The 19323-nt window shown below is 40.1% G+C and overlaps 1 protein-coding gene across 1 annotated transcript in view; it reads right to left on the bottom strand.

The window, feature by feature from the left end:
* The window catches only part of LOC140193980 (V-type proton ATPase subunit C 1-B-like), a 72455-nt gene that overhangs the window by 41044 nt on the left and 12088 nt on the right, over positions 1 to 19323 (bottom strand). Inside the window, exons 5-8 of the mRNA XM_072251229.1 lie at positions 17820 to 17914; positions 11567 to 11658; positions 8387 to 8485; positions 8221 to 8289 (exon numbers count right to left, since the gene is read on the bottom strand). Coding sequence (XP_072107330.1) covers positions 8221 to 8289; positions 8387 to 8485; positions 11567 to 11658; positions 17820 to 17914 — 355 coding nt within the window. The remainder of the gene's footprint in view (positions 1 to 8220; positions 8290 to 8386; positions 8486 to 11566; positions 11659 to 17819; positions 17915 to 19323) is intronic.

The raw sequence follows: 19323 nt of genomic DNA, 5'->3' as shown, positions 1-19323 counted from the left end.
TGGCACTAGAAGTAATCCAGATTACAACCTTGAAGGTTCTGTTTTTTTTCCCTAACTCCCTATCCTCAAAGTGTAGGACCTCTTCTCCCTTTCTTCCTATGTCATTGGTGTCAATATGCACCATGACCTCTGACTGCTCACCCTCCCTCTTGAGAATATTCTGTAGCCACTCTGAGACATCCTGGAGCCCCAGTATCTGGAAGGCAACACACAATCCTGGAATTTCTTTCATGGCCACAGAATCTCCTGTCTGCCTCCCTAATGATCAGATTTCCTATCGCTCTGCCTAACTTTACCCTTCCCAACTAAGCATCAAAGTTGGCCACAGTGCCACTGGATGTTCCTGATAGGTCATCTCCCCACCAGTATCAAAAGGAGTTTACTTGTTGCTGAGAGTAATGTCTACAGGGGAGCCCTGCACTGACAGCTTACTCCCTTTAGTTCCCCTGATGGCCATCTTCTACATGAAGCCTGCAGTCTGGGCATGGCCACCTTGGTAACAGTTTCAACTATGAGGTTTTCAGCTGCTGGATGGTCCTGAGTACATCAGCTCCAGCTCCATTTACTCGATTTGGTCAGTCAGCAGCTGAAGTTGCATGCATTTCCTGCATAAGTAGTCAGAGTAAATCCTATCTCTTACAGAAGGAGCATTCCACTGTAACTACCATCCTTCGTCCACCTAATTAAGGACTAAGGATTTACAAACAAGAAGATAAAAGTTAACATGTTTTAATTTCTCTGAAAACGTTTGAGCTTTGCACTCATATAGGTCACTTACTCAGCCTCCACTCGGTGAATTTGTTCTACCTTTGTCTCTAACTGCTCAAGCTGAAGTTTTACAATCAAATAAATTATTCTAAATGACTCAGCATCCTTAGCCTCCAGCAGAGTGAAATACAAACTGCTGCTTTCCATAGTGCACTTGTTCCATTTAGTTTAGACCGAAGTAATAATTAAGAAAAGACAGATTACTAGTAGTCAATGGTTAACAGTAGCTGAGTTTCTATTTATTGCCTTTGACTTGCCCTTTTCTGAGTTATATACTGTATACACCCAGTGGCCACTCTATTAGCTACCTCCTATACCTAATAAAGTGGCTACTGAGTGCATGTTCATGGTCTTCTGCTGCTGTAGCCCATCAACTTCAAGGTTTCAACATGTTGTGTGTTCAGAGATGGTCTGCTGCACAACACTGTTGTAACACAGTTATCTGAGTTACTGTTGCCTTCTTGTCAGCTTGAATGAGACTGGCCAGTCTCCTCTGACCTTCATCATTAACAAGGTGTTTTCACTCACTGGATTTTTTTTTGTTTTTCACTCCATTCTCTGTAAACTCTGGAGACTGTTGTGTGTGAAAATCCCAGAGATCAGCAGTATCCGAGATAGTCAAGTCACCAGCAATCATTCCAAGGTCAAAGTCACTTAGATAATGTTTCTTCCCCATTCTGATGTTTGGTCTGAACAACAACTGAACCTCCTGACCGTGACTGTATGATGTTACGCATTGAGTTGTTGCCACACGATTGCCTGATTAAATATTTGTGTTAACGAGATATACAAAAAAGTGACCACTGAGTGCATAAGAACATCATGATGAGCGAGTACAGAGAGCTGGTCCCAGTTATGTTGAAAAGACACAAGGCGATTATAAAAATATACCTGCACATAGCCCAATGTTATTTTTACAATGGATAACAGAGGTCCTATTTTACCTTCCCCATTACTACTCATGAGTTCTCTCACCTCACAAAGTATTAACTAGAGTTGAATAAGTCTTAAAGTATCAGATATGGCACACAATGCTAATGGCAGACTTTGAATCACAAACAGGAGAAAATCTGCAGACACTGGAAATCCAAGCAACACACATAATATGCTGGAGGAATTCAGCAGGCCAGGCAGCGTCTATGGAAAAGTGTACAGTCGATGTTTCAGACCGAGACCCTTCATCAGGACTGGAGAAAAGGAGATGAGGAGTCAGAGTAAGAAGGTGGAGGGGAAGCGGAGGAAGAAGCACAAGGTGATAGGTGAAACTGGGAGTGGGGATGGGTGAAGTAAAGAGCTGGGAAGTTGATAGGTGAAAGAAATACACGGCTAGAGAAGGGTGAATGTAATAGGAGAGGACAGAAGGCCATCGAAGAAAGAAGGGGAGGAGCACCAGAGGGAGGCAGGTAAGGAGATAGGTGGGGAGGGAAATGGGAATGGGGAATGGTGAAGCAGAGGAGGGGAGGTGTTACCAGAAGTTTGAGAAATTGATGTTCATGCCATCCGATTGGAGGCTACCCAGACAGAATACGAGGTGGTGCTTCTCTACTTCCCATTCCCATTCCGACATGCACACCTACGCTCCATTCGCAGAAAAAGCAGGATCTCCCAGAGGCCACCAATTTAAATTCAACTTCTCATTCCGACATGTCAGTTCATGGCTTCCTCTACTGCTACGATGAGGCTACACTCAGGTTGGAGGAGCAACGCCTCATGTTCCATTTGGGTAGCCTCCAACCTGATGGCATGAACATCAATTTCTTGAACTTCAGGTAATGCTCACCACGCCCCCCGCCACCATTTCCCCTTCCCATCTTCTTCTCTCACCTTATCTCCTTACCTGCCTATCACCTCCCCCTGGTGTTCCTCCCCACTTTTCTTTCTTCCATGGCCTTCTGTCCTCTCCTATCAGACTCCCCCCTCTCTAGCCATGTATCTCTTCCACTAATCAACTTCCCAACTCTTTATTTCACCCTTCCCCCTCCCGGTTTCTTACTCTGACTATTCATCTTTTTTTTCTCCAGTCCTGATGAAGGTCTTGGCCCGAAACATCAACTGTACAGTTTTCCATAGATATTTCCTGGCCTGCTGAGTTCCTCCAGCATTTGTTGTGTGTTGGCAGACCTTTAATTTCTTGTTATTCGTTCAAGGTATGTGGCCTTCATTGACTGAGCCAGCATTTAATTGCCAATCCCTAACTGCCTTTGAGAAAGTGGGGATGAACCCATGCAGTTCTTGAGGTGTTGGTATACTCACATACTATGAAAGAAGGAGTTCACGATTATGTTTGTAAGGGAGGTAGGGACTAATTATAGGTGACCCAATCTAACAAGGGAAGTTGTGTATCTAGAAAATGGTCCACATCATAATTTTCCATAACATGAAGCTGCATCATATGCAGATGCACGAGGAAATGCAAATACAGGTTTCCCCCGCCATCCGAAGGTAGAGTGTTCCCATGAAATGGTTCATAAGCCGAAATGTTGTAAAGCGAAGAAGCAATTACCATTTATTTACATGGGAAAATGTTATGAGCGTTCGCAGACCCAAAAATAACCTACCAAATCATGCCAAATAACACATAAGACCTAAAATAACAGTAACATATGATAAAAGAAGGAATGATATGATAAATACACAGCCTATATAAAATAGAAATACTTCTCTACAATTGCCTGCACAGATCTCCGTAGCGAAAATCTCATGCAAGCGCTCTCGGCAGAAAATCTCACGCAAGCACTGTTGGCATAAACGCGCTCTCCAGTAACCTTTAAACTATAAAGCTGCCAAATCTACCAAATAACACGTAAAAATACACAGCCAATTTAAAGTAGAAATAATGTATGTACAGTGTAGTATCACTTACCGGAATTGGGAAAGTGCGGAGCACACTGATGATGGTGTGTTAGACTGAGTGAGTCGTCACAGGCTGGGGTGGTGCAGTGGCCCCCCACCCTCCAGGCCACCGACCCGATACATTGCCGTGAAGAACGCAGGGGTCCAGCAGTAGCCGGGAGGTACACAGCACATCTTTAAGAAAAAAGCCGAAACAAACATGCTAATTAATTAGGTGCCACCCGTAATTGTTGGCCCAGATCAGTGCCGATTTCCGATTGCGTCGTCTCTGATCTGAACCGACAATTATGTGTCGGCGGCACCTAATTAATTAGCATGTTTATTTCGGCTCTTTTCTTGAAGATATGCTGTGTGCCTCCCGGCTACCTTTGCATTCTCCGTGAATCGGTATCTGTCCGTGGCCTGGGGGTTGGGGTGGTGGGACACTGGGGTGTCATCTCGTCGCCTGTTTCCATTAAAGCAGGCAGCTCATCTTCTATCTCTGCCCGCCTCGATGTCAAAGGTCGAGGTTCGTCGTCTGCTGTGGCTGATGTGGAAGGCTTGCTTGACTGCTGAGCCTCGCGCATTTTTCTATCACACAGTTCTTTAATAAGGACTCAAACCATCCTGCAAATATCCCCTAAACCGACGCACCCTTTCAAAGTTAAAGTCGTACTTTATCATTACTCATTCGGTTTTGATTGTTATCCTTTTTTCTTCCAATTTCATCAGCTCTTCATCTGTCAGTTCTTGGTGATGGGATGCCAAAACCTCTTCGACATCATGTTCATCAGCTTCCACAAGCCAAACTCACATTGTCCTTACTTCATTCACCACGATCAAAATGCTTAATTATGTCTAGTTTTACCGTAAGTGTAACACTCTTACGAGCTCTTTCAGGCTTTTCCGATACCATAGAACTCATCTTGCAAACGGCTGCTCACAGGCACATGTTAAAGCAAAGCAGTTGCGAATCCGGGGGAGAGCGGCTGCTCGGGGCGCGCTGCCTTTTATCGCGCGCTGATTTTTTCGCGCTGGATTTTTTTTCGTAACAGTGAAAACACCTTCTGAAAGTGAAAATAGGGTACTAATGTAGGTCTTTCGTAACAGTGAGGTTTCGTAAAGCGAATGTTGGAAAAGCGGGGGACCCCTGTAGATTAAATTGTTTGTTTACATTTTTTCCTCAAATTCTTTATTTTCTATCTCAAATTTTAAGTAGTAGCACGTGATCTCTGTCAGGACATGCATCTGTTACCCAAATGGCTGTAACGTGGTTCCCCTGTACTCCACCATAGTATCATAATAGCATCCACAACGTACTGGAGGACCTCAGCAGGCTAGGCAGCACCTTCGGAAAAGAGTAAACAGTTGATGTTTTGAGCTGTGACCCTTTCATCCGAACCTGATGAAGGGACTCGCCCAAAACATCGACTCTTTACTCTTTTCCATAAATGCTGCCTGGCCTGCTGAGTTCCTCCAGCATTTTGTGTGTGTTGCTTGGATTTCCAGCATCTGCAGATTTTCTTGTGTTTATAATAACATCAGCAGTGCTGTGACTTGTAACTAACAGGAAGGGCTGAGCTCCATCAAAGAACAACCACCTCTTTAGAATAAACAACTCTCCTGATCTCTCTTCAAGTATAATATCCAACATGCATATCTAATACCCAACTATAACAAGCCCAACTCCACCCCAACCAGCACTCTCACACAAGAGGCCAGTCTTATCCTCTGATTACCAACCTCCACCCACTGGCCTCTTCCCTCCTGATGTCAAGGAAGCAAGCAGTTGCTCTTTGCTCTAGAATATGCTTCCACCTACTATTTGGCCAGCTGATGCATGGAATGTGTGGAATACTAGATGTTAATGCAACCCTGTCATCACCTAGGACTTGATCCCCACACCTTTAATTTTGCTGGTTCTTTGGCCATTTTTTGGCCTCCTCATTAAGGACATCAAAATCCAAAATCAAGTAAGTAATTTCCATGCTGAATTATCAAATACAACTTCAATTCTAGCTCACAATTTGCACTAAATAATAATACAACAGGCCATTTGCTGTTCTGTTGCTCAATAGAAACTCATTCAAAAATATAATTACACAAGAAAGCTTGGACCTGGGTTTGATTTTTCTTTGTAAATACAAGTTTGCACCATTTCTTTCAGTATTTCTCCATTATGAACTTCCTATTCCCAACCCACTTCAACACCCTTACCACCTTAAGCCTACCAGCTTAATTAGTACTCCCTCACCATGATGTGATTTTTCCATAAACTATCTCTCCTCCACTGACTACATCATTAACCCTCCACAATCAATATCCCATTAATTCTTCCAGGCTTAGAGAAAACGCACAAAGAGGCCTAGTCTCCCACAGACCAACAAATCACCCTAAATCTCCTTTAATATCAGGTAGCTCAACCTGAAACACCTTCCAACTTCTCAATCATCCTCCAAGCTCCTTTCTTGGTCTCTTCTCATGGCCCAATCTCAGCTTTGCCCTCCCTCATGATTGTATTCCCCACTCTGTCAATTCTTTCACAATCTTACCCTCACTCTTCTCCACAATCCCACACTACTTTCACCCCCTCTCACACGTTAGTAGGGAAGTGGTGTTCGGTAAATTGAAGGGATTGAAGGCAGATAAATCCCCAGGGCCAGATGGTCTGCATCCCAGAGTGCTTAAGGAAGTAGCCCAAGAAATAGTGGATGCATTAGTGATAATTTTTCAAAACTCTTTAGATTCTGGACTAGTTCCTGAGGATTGGAGGGTGGCTAATGTAACCCCACTTTTTAAAAAAGGAGGGAGAGAGAAACCGGGGAATTATAGACCAGTTAGCCTAACATCGGTGGTGGGGAAAATGCTAGAGTCAGTTATCAAAGATGTGATAACAACACATTTGGAAAGCAGTGAAATCATCGGACAAAGTCAGCATGGATTTGTGAAAGGAAAATCATGTCTGACAAATCTCATAGAATTTTTTGAGGATGTAACTAGTAGAGTGGATAGGGGAGAACCAGTGGATGTGGTATATTTGGATTTTCAAAAGGCTTTTGACAAGGTCCCACACAGGAGATTAGTGTGCAAACTTAAAGCACACGGTATTGAGGGTAAGGTATTGATGTGGATAGAGAATTGGTTGGCAGACAGGAAGCAAAGAGTGGAAATAAACAGGACCTTTTCAGAATGGCAGGCAGTGACTAGTGGGGTACTGCAAGGCTCAGTGCTGGGACCCCAGTTGTTCACAATATATATTAATGACTTAGATGAGGGAATTAAATGCAGCATCTCCAAGTTTGCGGATGACACGAAGCTGGGCGGCAGTGTTAGCTGTGAGGAGGATGCTAAGAGGATGCAGGGTGACTTGGATAGGTTAGGTGAGTGGGCAAATTCATGGCAGATGCAATTTAATGTGGATAAATGTGAGGTTATCCACTTTAGTGGCAAAAACAGGAAAACAGATTATTATCTGAATGGTGGCTGATTAGGAAAAGGGGAGGTGCAATGAGACCTGGGTGTCATTATACACCAGTCATTGAAAGTGGGCATGCAGGTACAGCAGGTGGTGAAAAAGGCGAATGATAGGCTGGCATTCATAGCAAGAGGATTCGAGTACAGGAGCAGGGAGGTACTATTGCAGTTGTACAAGGCCTTGGTGAGACCACATCTGGAGTATTGTGTGCAGTTTTGGTCCCCTAATCTGAGGAAAGACATCCTTGCCATAGAGGGAGTACAAAGAAGGTTCACCAGATTGATTCCTGGGATGGCAGGACTTTCATATAATGAAAGACTGGATCAACTAGGCTTATACTCGTTGGAATTTAGAAGATTGAGGGGGGATCTTATTGAAACATATAAAATCCTAAAGGGATTGGACAGGCTAGATGCAGGAAGATTGTTCCCGATGTTGGGGAAGTCCAGAACGAGGGGTCACAGTTTGAGGATAAAGGGGAAGCCTTTTAGGACCGAGATTAGGAAAAACTTCTTCACACAGAGAGTGGTGAATCTGTGAGGAAACAGTTGAGGCCAGTTCATTGGCTATATTTAAGAGGGAGTTAGATATGGCCCTTGTAGCTAAAGGGATTAGGGGGTATGGAGGGAAGGCTGGTACAGGGTTCTGAGTTGGATGATCAGCCATGATCATACTGAATGGCGGTGCAGGCTTGAAGGGCCGAATGGCCTACTCCTGCACCTATTTTCTATGTTTTTTCTCTAGATCTCCAGTCCTTCTCCACTATCAGTATCCACTATAGCGCTTTCTCCCTGCACAATGTCTCTCCCTTTCTCCTCTGCATTTCCCAGCTACAGTCTAGTTCCATGGGTCTTAATCCTTGTCTCCCTGCCAACCAAAATCAATTTAAGAGTCAAAAATTTTAAATCAGCTCTCACATTAACTTTCACATGATGTCTGAATAAAAAAAAGTTCCGTCATAATGCCAAATGACCACTCTCTCTCCACATGTATCAGTATCATAGCCTCACACAAGAACACATGGGGCATCAACACTCATGTTGGCCTATGTTTCTACAATAATCATAAATTACTATTCAGTTGAAATAAAACTAAATTATACATAGTTTGATTAATAAGCTTCCTTATACTATAATTATCCTTACTTTGTAGATCGAGGAACCACCATGTCAGACAGGGACTCATACGTCTTTTGCCAGGAAACATAATTGGACCTAATGGATATTGAAAACAATACAAATCATAATTGGTCATAAAAGCATTTTAATAGCACCATGAAATCTCAACTTCACTAACCACATGGAGACTTACTTTGGGACAAAAGCCAGAAGAGTTGTGAGATATTCTGAATCTAATACAAAGTCTTCCTTATTTACAATGTCTGCTAAGGTACGGGTCAAAAGACTACCCCTGGAAAAACACAGAAGGAGGAAAATTAGAGAACATACAATGAATGTAAAATGCAGAGAACTTGATTGTTCTCCTGCACAGTAACAGGAAAATAGTTTTACTTAATTTATTCACATTGACATCATCTGTAACATTGCTTACTTTGGATAAACAAACTAGATTCCAGTGAATTTAACTTCAATCTCCTTCTTACTCTCGGTATCATGCTTTTAAATCAAATGGAGTTTATAAATCAAATTAATCTAAACACACTTAGAGAGTTCCAGATTTCAACCCATATGTTTACTTGTGATTCATGCAACTGACATAAAATAAGTAAATAGAATATCAACAGCCCATTTTACACATAACCACATTCTCTTTTCTTCATTCAGATATTAATTATCAGCCTACCTAATTTTGCAGAAATTGACCACTTTTGCCCCCCTACATTGTTGTTGGAGGTAGGAAACTTTCCCCTGTTCCCCCACCTCTTGATCTTTGCATGAACTCTTGATCTTTGCATAATATTTTAGCAGGTGGAAGAAATAAAAAATACTGTTTAGGGGAAATGATGAAAGATGCAGCCACCAATACATTGGAAAATTAAGTCTTTGTTTTAAATACTTAAATTGGGTACATCAAGAACATTGTTAACTCGCAAATGGTATCTAGCCCCTCCAAAACATATTAGGTAAAGCAATACCTAATATTACATTTAATAATATTCTCTTTAAAATATAACATATTACTCCTCTTTAATCATGAAAACCCATTCTTCAACACCGGACAAAATGTCATCTCCACTAAATCCACATATGGTGCATTATTGATATTCCAGTTTTGGGTATACTTCTTAATATATATACTAAATACAGTGATAGATGTACTTTGTCTGAAAGTCTATTTTCTAACATTTCATATTACAGATCAGAGCTACAGTTGCAAGGAAAAGTTTGTGAACCCTTTGCAATTACCTGGTTTTCTGTATTAATTTCTCGTAAAATGTGGTCTGATCTTCATCTAAGTCAGAATAACAGACAAACACAATCTGCCTAAACTAATAACACACAAACAATTGTACTTTGCATGTCTTTATTGAACACACTGTTTAATCATTCACAGTCCAGGCTGAAAAACCCAGCCATGTATTTAACCCTTGTGTTTAATAACTGGTAGAACCTGCTTTAGCAGCAATAACCTCCACCAGACATTTCCTGTAGCTGCTGATCAGACTTCTACAACGGTGAGAAGAAATTTAGACCATTCCTCCATACAAAACTTTTTCAGTTCATCAGTATTTCTGGGAATCCTTGCATGAACATTCCTCTTCAGGACATGCCACAGCAACTCAATTGGTTTAAGGTCTGAACTCTGAAAACACAAAACATTCCAAAACACAAATTTTCTTCTTTTTAAATCATTTTGTTGTTGATTTACTCGTCTTTGGGATCATTGTCTTGTTGTATCATTCACTTTCTATTAAGCCTTAGGTGACAGACTGCTAAACCAACAATCTCATGTAAAATGTCTTGATAATTTTGAATTCATTATCCCCTCAACGATTGCAAGCTGTCCAGGCCCTGAGGCAGCAAAGCAGCCCCAAAGCATGATGTTCCTTCCGCTATGCTTCACAGTTCGGATGAGGTTTTGGTGTTGATGTGCAGAGCCCATTTTTTCTCTAAACATAGCCGTGGCACTTCTGTCAAAAAGTTCAACTTTTGTCTCATCTGTCCACAGAATATAGTTTCAGAAGTGCTGTGGAACATTTCAGTGGTCTTTTGGCAAATTTGAGATGTGCAGCATTTTTTTTTATTGGAGAACAGTGGTTTCCTCCATGGTGTCCTTCCATGAACACCATTCTTGTTCAGTGTTTTTCTTATAGTGGACACACAAACAGAGATTTTGGCAAGTTCTAGCAATTTCTGCAGGTCTTTTTCTGTTACCCTTGGGTAGTTTATCACCTCCCTCAGCATTGCATGTTATGCTCTTGTTGTGATCTTTGCAGGCTGCCCACTCCTAGGGAGAGTAGCAACAGTACTGAGTTTCCTCCATTTGTAGACAATTTCTCTTACAGGGACTGATGAACACTCAGGTATTTAGAAATGCTTTTTAGCCTCTTCCAGCTTCATGCATTTCTCTAATTCTTCTGAGGTCCTCTGACAGTTGTTTTGATCGAGGCAAGGTGCATATGAACAGATCTTTCTTGAAAAGAGCAGGCTTTGTCAGTAACCTGACTTTATATTTCTTTTTTATAGGTTAGGGCACCTCTACAGCACACAGCTCCAATCTTATCTCATCGATTGGAACACCTGACTCCAATAGCTTTTGTAGAAAGCATTACCCCATAGGTTCACATACTTTTTTGAACCTGGACTGTGATTGTTTAAATGGCATACTCAGTATTGGTGAGGAGTAGTATAAATTGTTTGTGTGTTATTAGTTTAGACAGAATGTGTATCTATTATTGTAACTTAAATGAAGATCAGACTATATTTTATGAGTAACCAGTTAATTGCAGAGTTCACAAACTTTTTCTTTCAACTGGTTATTGATGTCCCAGTCTTGGTATATTATATAACACGCACACATACATTGTGTATATATATGTGTGTGTGTATATATATTACATATACCCAAATAATATATAATAAATATATTATATTTTCTAATATATTATATCATACATAATATATTATAATTCAGATTAAAATGGGGTAGCTTTGACTGAAAACCATCAATAATTTGTTTCTGGAAACAACATTCATAAAACTTCTTGAAATATGTTTCACCTACATTATGAACTTTGTAGCATATGCAAGATTAATTTTCTGCCTTAGTGGGAAGAAGGAGTTTGCAGAGTTTTGATTTGCTCATATGTTATATATTCTGCACAACTTTCCTTTCCAGCTTTAGGTAATGAAGTAATTTAGCAAACTGCCTGTATCCATACTTAAGAATAAAACTTGTGTAGTGCATTGTTATTTCCCAATCTCAAGAGTTTATAATAATAGAAATTATATTTGTACTTTTGTTTTATCCTAGACATCTGGGATTTTCACTGCACATAGATTTATTAAGAAATTACACCAGTTTACATACACTGCTTTTCTTTCCAGATTTTGCAGGTTTCCCTTTGTGTTGTTATACATCATTGCACGAGACTTTAAGTCAGTATCAATCTGTGAAATTTGCTGAAAATAAGAAATATAATAGATGGTTATTTTTTAAATCAATTATGCAATTAAATTTAACTATATTAGATTATACAAGAATCAGGTGGTAATCCAATATGTGGTAATCCTGGATTGGCCTCTACAGCCACCTGAGAACTACCAAAAGACAACCCCTTGGGAGAACATCCTACTCACCTCAACTGATCGCACTACTACTGTATGAAAAACCCCATTACACCTCATAACACTGTAATGAAGCAACTCAGGAAAGTGTTTTGATATCTTTTATGTGGGCATTATCCATGTCCATTGAATTGAAGCAAAATAGGGAATAATATTGACAAAAACTTAGTGATTGTGACTGGTGATTGAATGTGGTGGATGAAATTCATGATTGTTTAATGTCATTTCCTGTACACAAGAATAAGGAGAACAAAATAAATGTTACTCCAGATCCAATGCAGCACAAAAAACTCCACAAAAGATAAAGAATATAATAATACTAAAAAAAACCACACACACACAATAAATACATTAGATAGCTTGCATACACAGACTGATTATATGTCAATAACGTGATACTAGGCTGTACGTAAGGTGACTGATGGGAAATAACAAAGTAATGGTGAAGTTAGTGGGTAGAGGTGTTGATCAGTCTTTCTGCTTGGGGAAAGTAACTGTTTTTGAGTCTGATGGCCCTGCTGTGGTTGCTATACAGCCTCCTCCCTGATGGGATTGGACAAAGTTCATGAGCAAAGTGTGTGGGATTCTTCAATACGTTACTGGCCCTTTTCAGGCACCGTTATATATATATCCTTGAATGTGATGCATTGGGTTTGTTTTGACTACCTGTTATAGAGCCATACTGTCCGCCACAGTGTAGTTTCCGTACCAGGCAGTGAAGCGGCTTGTTAGGATGTTCTCACTGCATATCTATAGAATGACATGAATATGGATGTGCAAAGTCCAGCTCTCTATAGTTTACTCGGAAAGAAGAGGCATTGGTAAGCTTTATAATGACACCCAGGTCTCGTTGCACCTCCCCTTTTCCGATTAGGAAAAGGGGAGGTGCAACGAGACCTGGGTGTCATTATACACCAGTCATTGAAAGTGGGCATGCAGGTACAGCAGGCGGTGAAAAAGGCAAATGGTATGCTGGCATTTATAGCGAGAGGATTCGAGTACAGGAGCAGGGAGGTACCACTGCAGTTGTACAAGGCTTTGGTGAGACCACACCTGGAGTACTGTGTGCAGTTTTGGTCCCCTAATCTGAGGAAAGACATCCTTGCCATAGAGGGAGTACAAAGAAGGTTCACCAGATTGATTCCTGGGATGGCAGGACTTTCATATGAAGAAAGACTGGATGAACTGGGCTTGTACTCGTTGGAATTTAGAAGATTGAGGGGGGATCTGATTGGAACGTATAAGATCCTAATGGGATTGGACAGGCTAGATGCAGGAAGATTGTTCCCGATGTTGGGGAAGTCCAGAACGAGGGGCCACAGTTTGAGGATAGAGGGGAAGCCTTTTAGGACCGAGATTAGGAAAAACTTCTTCACACAGAGAGTGGTGAATCTGTGGAATTCTCTGCCACAGGAAACAGTTGAGGCCAGTTCATTGGCTATATTTAAGAGGGAGTTAGATATGGCCCTTGTGGCTACGGGGGTCAGGGGGTATGGAGGGAAGGCTGGGACGGGGTTCTGAGTTGGATGATCAGCCATGATCATAATAAATGGCGGTGCAGGCTCGAAGGGCCGAATGGCCTACTCCTGCACCTATTTTCTATGTTTCTGTGTTTCTTGACTGTACATGATGTATTCTGGGACCATGAGAGGTTGAGACATTCTCAGGAGTTTAATTGGAATGGTTGGTAGCAATTGAACAGTTTAGCTCAATTTCCAGCCAAGGTAACCTCTCATCATCTATTTTGATTCTAGCTTGCAAATAATTAGAATGATTTCTATTGACCAACTTGGCAGATCATATTCTGGTGAAAACTAGAGACAGAATGGTAAATATTTTTAATTCTGATATGAGCATCATATACATTTGTGACATTAGAACAATTCTTTGGCTAAAAATCTTTGGCCTTCTGCCATCCTTCTATAATCACTTTAACTAACAATTATGTAGTTCTATTTTAGTTACATCTACAGCACTGTGAAATTAGAAGGAGACCAGTGTTTCCTTCTAGGTACCAGTGGTTAAATTGACATGAACATCATAAATATTGTCCATTTTAAAGTACAGATTCTGAATACATTACAGCAGGGTTTCTCAACTGGGATCCCATGGAACCCTAGCTTTTTTTAAACTTTGCGGGATTCTAGTGCTCGCAGTGGTGGACAGTGACCGAGCTGCCCCATTAGCAATCTCAGCCCAGTGTGGCAGTGCGGAGTAGGACCATGTTTATTTGTTTGAATCCATTCTCAGTTTTTGATGTGAGACAGGGGAGGCCGTTGAGAATTGGTGAGCGCTGTATTGCACGGAGGAGAGGACGGTAGGCTGATAATTGGTGAGTGCTGTATTGTACAGAGGGGAGGATGGTAGGCTGATAATTGGTGGGTACTATTGCACTGAGGGGAGGACAGTAGGCTGATGATGTGCGCTGTGTTGTACGGAGGGGAGGAGGGTAGGTTTGATAATTGGTGAGTGCTGTATCGCACGGAGGGGAGTACAGTAGGCTGATAATGGTGAGTGCTTGTTGCACTGAGGGGAGGACAGTAGGGTGATGAGGAGCATGAAGTGCATTTTTCGAGCATTGAATGAACTCACCCAACTTGGAGTGTGATGTCTGTTTCTCCCTCCCAAATTACCTCACCCAACTTCCCCTTACGCGCTGCCAGTTGACTAATGGGAGTGAACAAACTCTACAGATGTAGTAGAAAATTGGAGGGATTTTTTCATTCTAAAGATGGTCCAATGTGGTGAGTTTTGAAGCGGAAGTGTGAGATGAAAGAGGAGGATTCTAGGCCTAGGCCTACGGACAATTCTGATAAGGTTACTGATGAAGAATTACAATCTTCTGAGTCATTTCACTGCACTAGTGCGAAAACTGACAAAAAAAGTCTATCTTTACAATGAAAGCTACTTATCAACGGGTTCTGCCTGGACTGGTGATCCAAGTTGTCCTATTCCATGTGTCTAGCAGAGGTAAACAACTTACAAATTTAGCAATGGCTCCAGCAAAATTGAAAAGACACTTAACTACAAATCATAGCCATATGACACATAAAAGTGCTGACTATTTTAAATGACTATTAGAATCTCAAAACAAACAGAATAAAGCCTTTGAAAATAAAGTCAGAGTCTGTTAAAAGAGTTCAGGAAGCAAGTTATTTAGTAGCTTTCAGATCAGTTCACTAGAGAGTGTGTAAAAAAAATTATGTGAAAACCTGGACAAAGAGCACACCAATCTCCTACTACATACAGAAATCCAGTGGCTTAGCAGAGGAAGAGTTCTCAACAGGGTTAATGAGCTGAAAAGTGAATTACAAGAGTACATTCAGGAAAATATTAGGCCAGATTTTACTGAGTGCTTTGAAGGTGAAGAATAGCTGCAGAAACTAGCCTATTAACAGACATTTTTCATCATATGAACCAGTTAAACAAGTCTCTGCAAGGCCCTGGAGAAAATGTTCTGACTTCAAGTGACAAGATTCTTGGATTTAAAAGGAAACTGAATTTTTGGAAAAGTCATGTTGCAAAAGGAAATCTTGAAATGTTTCCACTGCTGCTTGGGCTTGAGAGTGAGGAAGGATATCAGAAAGTCTTGAGTTTTATTGAAAACTACCTGGAAGATTTACAGAACAAAATTGAACAGTATTTTCCTCCCTTTCAATATTTGCATGACTGGGTGAGGGACCCTTTCTCAAGCTGTGCAGAAGCTTCAGAGAACTTTGAGAGAAGAGGAAGAACTTTATGAGCTGCAGTCTGATCATTCACTCAAGATGACAAGTTCTGGATTTCTGTTAAAGAAGAGTATCCTGCCATTTATAGGAATGCAATGAACATTTTTCAGCAGTTTTCATCTTCCGGCATGTGTGAGCAAGTTTTTTTTTCTTACATAACAAGCATCATGAGCAAGGATAGAAATCGTCTCATTTCAGTTGAAGGTGAAATCCGTATGTGCTTATCTCAGTTTGACCCAGAATTGAAAAATTTATTATGTTTACCTTATGAGTTTTTAAAATTTTTGAAAGGGAAAGAAAGAGACTAATTTCAAGAAAGGTAAGCTAAAAATTCATTCTCCACCCAAAAGAACATTGACAATTATTTTTGGATTATTATACCTCTGCTGATCACACTAACGCACCGTGAGCTGTAGATATAGTAATTTTTATGCATGGATTCCCTGAGACCTGAAAACAATTTCAACGGTTCCTCGAGGGCAAAAAGGTCGAGAAAGGCTGCATTACAGTAACATTTTTATGTCTCTTAATTAATATGCACTTAAATGGAATAGCATTTCTTTTTAGATAGAGAATATCTAAACAACACAACTACATTTATGGACTAGTATTGCTAACCGAAATTTCTAAATTATTATTTGTCATTCATGTAGATGAAATTCATGGAAAAAGTAAATGAATCTGTGTAATGATCAGTATGTTATATACGTTGCTATACTTGGAAGTTGCTTGGTGGTTTGATTAATGAAATGATGTGAACTGGTTTGCACACATAGCTTACAGGCAGAGTAAGATTATGAGGATGTGCATTTTGTAACAGGTCGTTTCAGAATGATAACTGTTGGACAAGCCACCAAACTGCCCTCTTCAGCAGTTGCAATATATAACATTTGGATTGTTGATTTTCTGTGCATTGCACATAGAGAGCTAAGATCTCTTAGTGCTGGAAAAAATATTTAAGTGTTCCTAAAGATAGCAATCAGTACAATGCCTAAAGAAACAGAGAAAAGTTGCCACAACAATAACAGACAAATTAAAGATTAACAAATTTCAGAACTTAAATTCCAACAAAGTATGTTCCGCATACTATTGTAGCAGGAAATTTCAACTCAGAAAAACTAACCATGTGCATGAGCACTCAATCACAACAGTGGGTTACAAATAAACAATACAGTACAGGGATTAGCAAAATAAAAAAAAATAAAGCACCACCCCCAAAGCAGCAGGCACTTTCAAACTAATTTATTATCAGAGAACACTGCAAATCAATTATCAGACAAACTAATGATTCAATGAAAAACCATGTTCCCTTCATTAAATGATTTATTGGTAACACAGGATTTTTAAGAAGAAGATTATTAATGAGTAAAAGACTTGCCATCAGAAAATTAATACATCAGTACAGCAAGCAGGCAAAACTGAATCAACAAATGAATGGCAAAACATGTTTCCACTTAAATTGTCTCATTTCTGTAGCTTTCCTTACAAACCGGTAGGACCTTGGACAGGCAAGTATGAAATCTAAAACTTATAGCTGACAACAGGAGTAATGACACAATGGACTTCAAGCTGCAAAGTGATACTAGATTAGGTTTTTGAGCAGAGAATGATTGAGGGGAAAACAGGTGAAGTTGAACAGAGACTGTAAAGAACACCAGATAAGGCTGAGGGAGCACATAAATGGCACAAATAACTAGGTTAATGGCTGAAACAGGATACAAGGCAGAATGAACAAATGGAACAGGATGCACAAAATGTTTACATAGGAATGGAAGAACAGAAAAAGAAATGCATGTGATGAAGTAGCATTTAGACAGCAGTATAAGGAAAGGGGCAAATGACTAACAATTATGATAATAGCAAGGGGGCAAGAAAATATACCATGATGTGAAATAATTTATAATTATACTAAATTATGGGAACATAATTCAATTTTGATCGATGCACAAATGGGTAGCAGAAGATATTACATCTAGTTGATTTTCATTTTCTAAGTCAAGATATATTGTGTATTTTTGAATTGCTGTCATGTACTCCTGACAGAGTTTAATTTTATTCCCATTCGCTTGACATAGTATATGCTGATATCAATACTTAAGCAGAAGTAGTACAAAAATTAGCAAACAAGAAGCAAGATCCTGAATTAGATGGCTTACATATAAATTCTCATGTAATGTAGTGAACACATTTGAATTATGAATTTTATTGACTTTTTTCTAAAAATTGACTAATAAGTATATATAAATTTCATTCGATATTGAAGCTCACCTTGTTAATGACTTCTGATATGTTTTGAAGTGACTGTTTTATAGGATATTTAGCCATGTCCCACTGAAAATGTGTCACATATCTATGAAGGTCAACTAAAGATAAACAGCAACAATGAAAATATTGATGTAATAGATGTTCCTTCATTCACAAATCATTATAGTATCACAAATAATGCGACTACCAGAAAACACAATTCATGGCTAGGTCTCCCACAATCAATTGTGACCATGCCAGAACTGAAGCAGGAACACAATGTTATCACCTGCCCAAAATCCTGCTATTTCCCTCCATATTCCAAATGATTTCCAAGTGTATCTTTACATCAGAACAATCCACTTAAAACCCAACTGGAACAGACTAATATGGATCCTCATTTTCAACTAAAATATCAAAGCGTAGGGGAAATTGTTCCAAAATATCTCTTGATCCTTTTCATCATTATACTACTATCTGAAGAAAGTTATTTTATTTCCACTTTTATCACAAAATGCAATTAAGACTCCCCAAAGGGCTTTCACGTATTTGAGAGTTATTTGGTTGGCTTGTTCAGAAAGACCAGCAGCAAGGTAGCAAATATTAAGGAAGAATTTTCAAAACAATTGCTTATAGATGTTAACCAATCTTGCCTATGTAACACTACTAACAAAAAAACCTACACATTTGTCACATGTGCATCGGTGAGGGCCCCTTCTACATTGGTGAGTCCAACATAGATTGGGAACCACTTTGTCAAGCACCTTCAGTCTGCCTGCCACAAAAGATGGGATTTCCTGGTTGCCAGCCATTCAAATCCATCTTCCTATTTCCATTCTTACATGTCGGTCTTCTGATGAGGCCACACTCAAGTTGGAAGCACAACACCTCATATTCCATCTGAGTAGCCTCCAATCTGTTGACATGAACATCAATTTCTCTAATTTTAGGTTATTTCTCACCCTTCCCCTTCTGTTTTTTTTCCTAGTCCCTATTCTGGTTCCCCTCTCACACCTCTCTTCTCCCCACCTGTCTATCATCCCCCTCGGTGCCCACCACCCCTGGTCTAATGTCCTCTCCTATCAGATTCCTTCTTCTTAAGCCCTTCGCCTCTTCCATCTATGACCTCTCAGCTTCTTAATTCATCCTCTTTCCCCACCCAGCCACCTTTCCCCTCACCTGCCAGCTTGTACTTCTTCCCCATCCCAATCTTCTTATTCTTGCTTCTTTTCCCCTTCCTTTCCAGACCTGATGAAGAATCTTGGCCTGATACATTGACTGCTTTATTCCCCTCCATAGATGCTGCCTGACTTGCTGAGCATCGCCAGCACTCTGTGTCTGTTGCTCAAGATTTTCAGTATCTGCAGAATCTCTTATTTTATTGAAAAACCTTTTGGATAAAATATGCATCCTCATAAATCCGAGATCTCTTATGTGTCTACTTTAATGGAACTGATTTAGACTACAAGACCATAAGACATAGGAGCAGAATTAGGCCATTTGGCCCATCGGGTCTGCTCCGCCATTC

This window comes from Mobula birostris, chromosome 2 (genome assembly GCF_030028105.1).
Source record: "Mobula birostris isolate sMobBir1 chromosome 2, sMobBir1.hap1, whole genome shotgun sequence".
Classification (NCBI taxonomy): domain Eukaryota; kingdom Metazoa; phylum Chordata; class Chondrichthyes; order Myliobatiformes; family Myliobatidae; genus Mobula; species Mobula birostris.
This window is presented reverse-complemented; position numbering and strand designations above follow the sequence as displayed.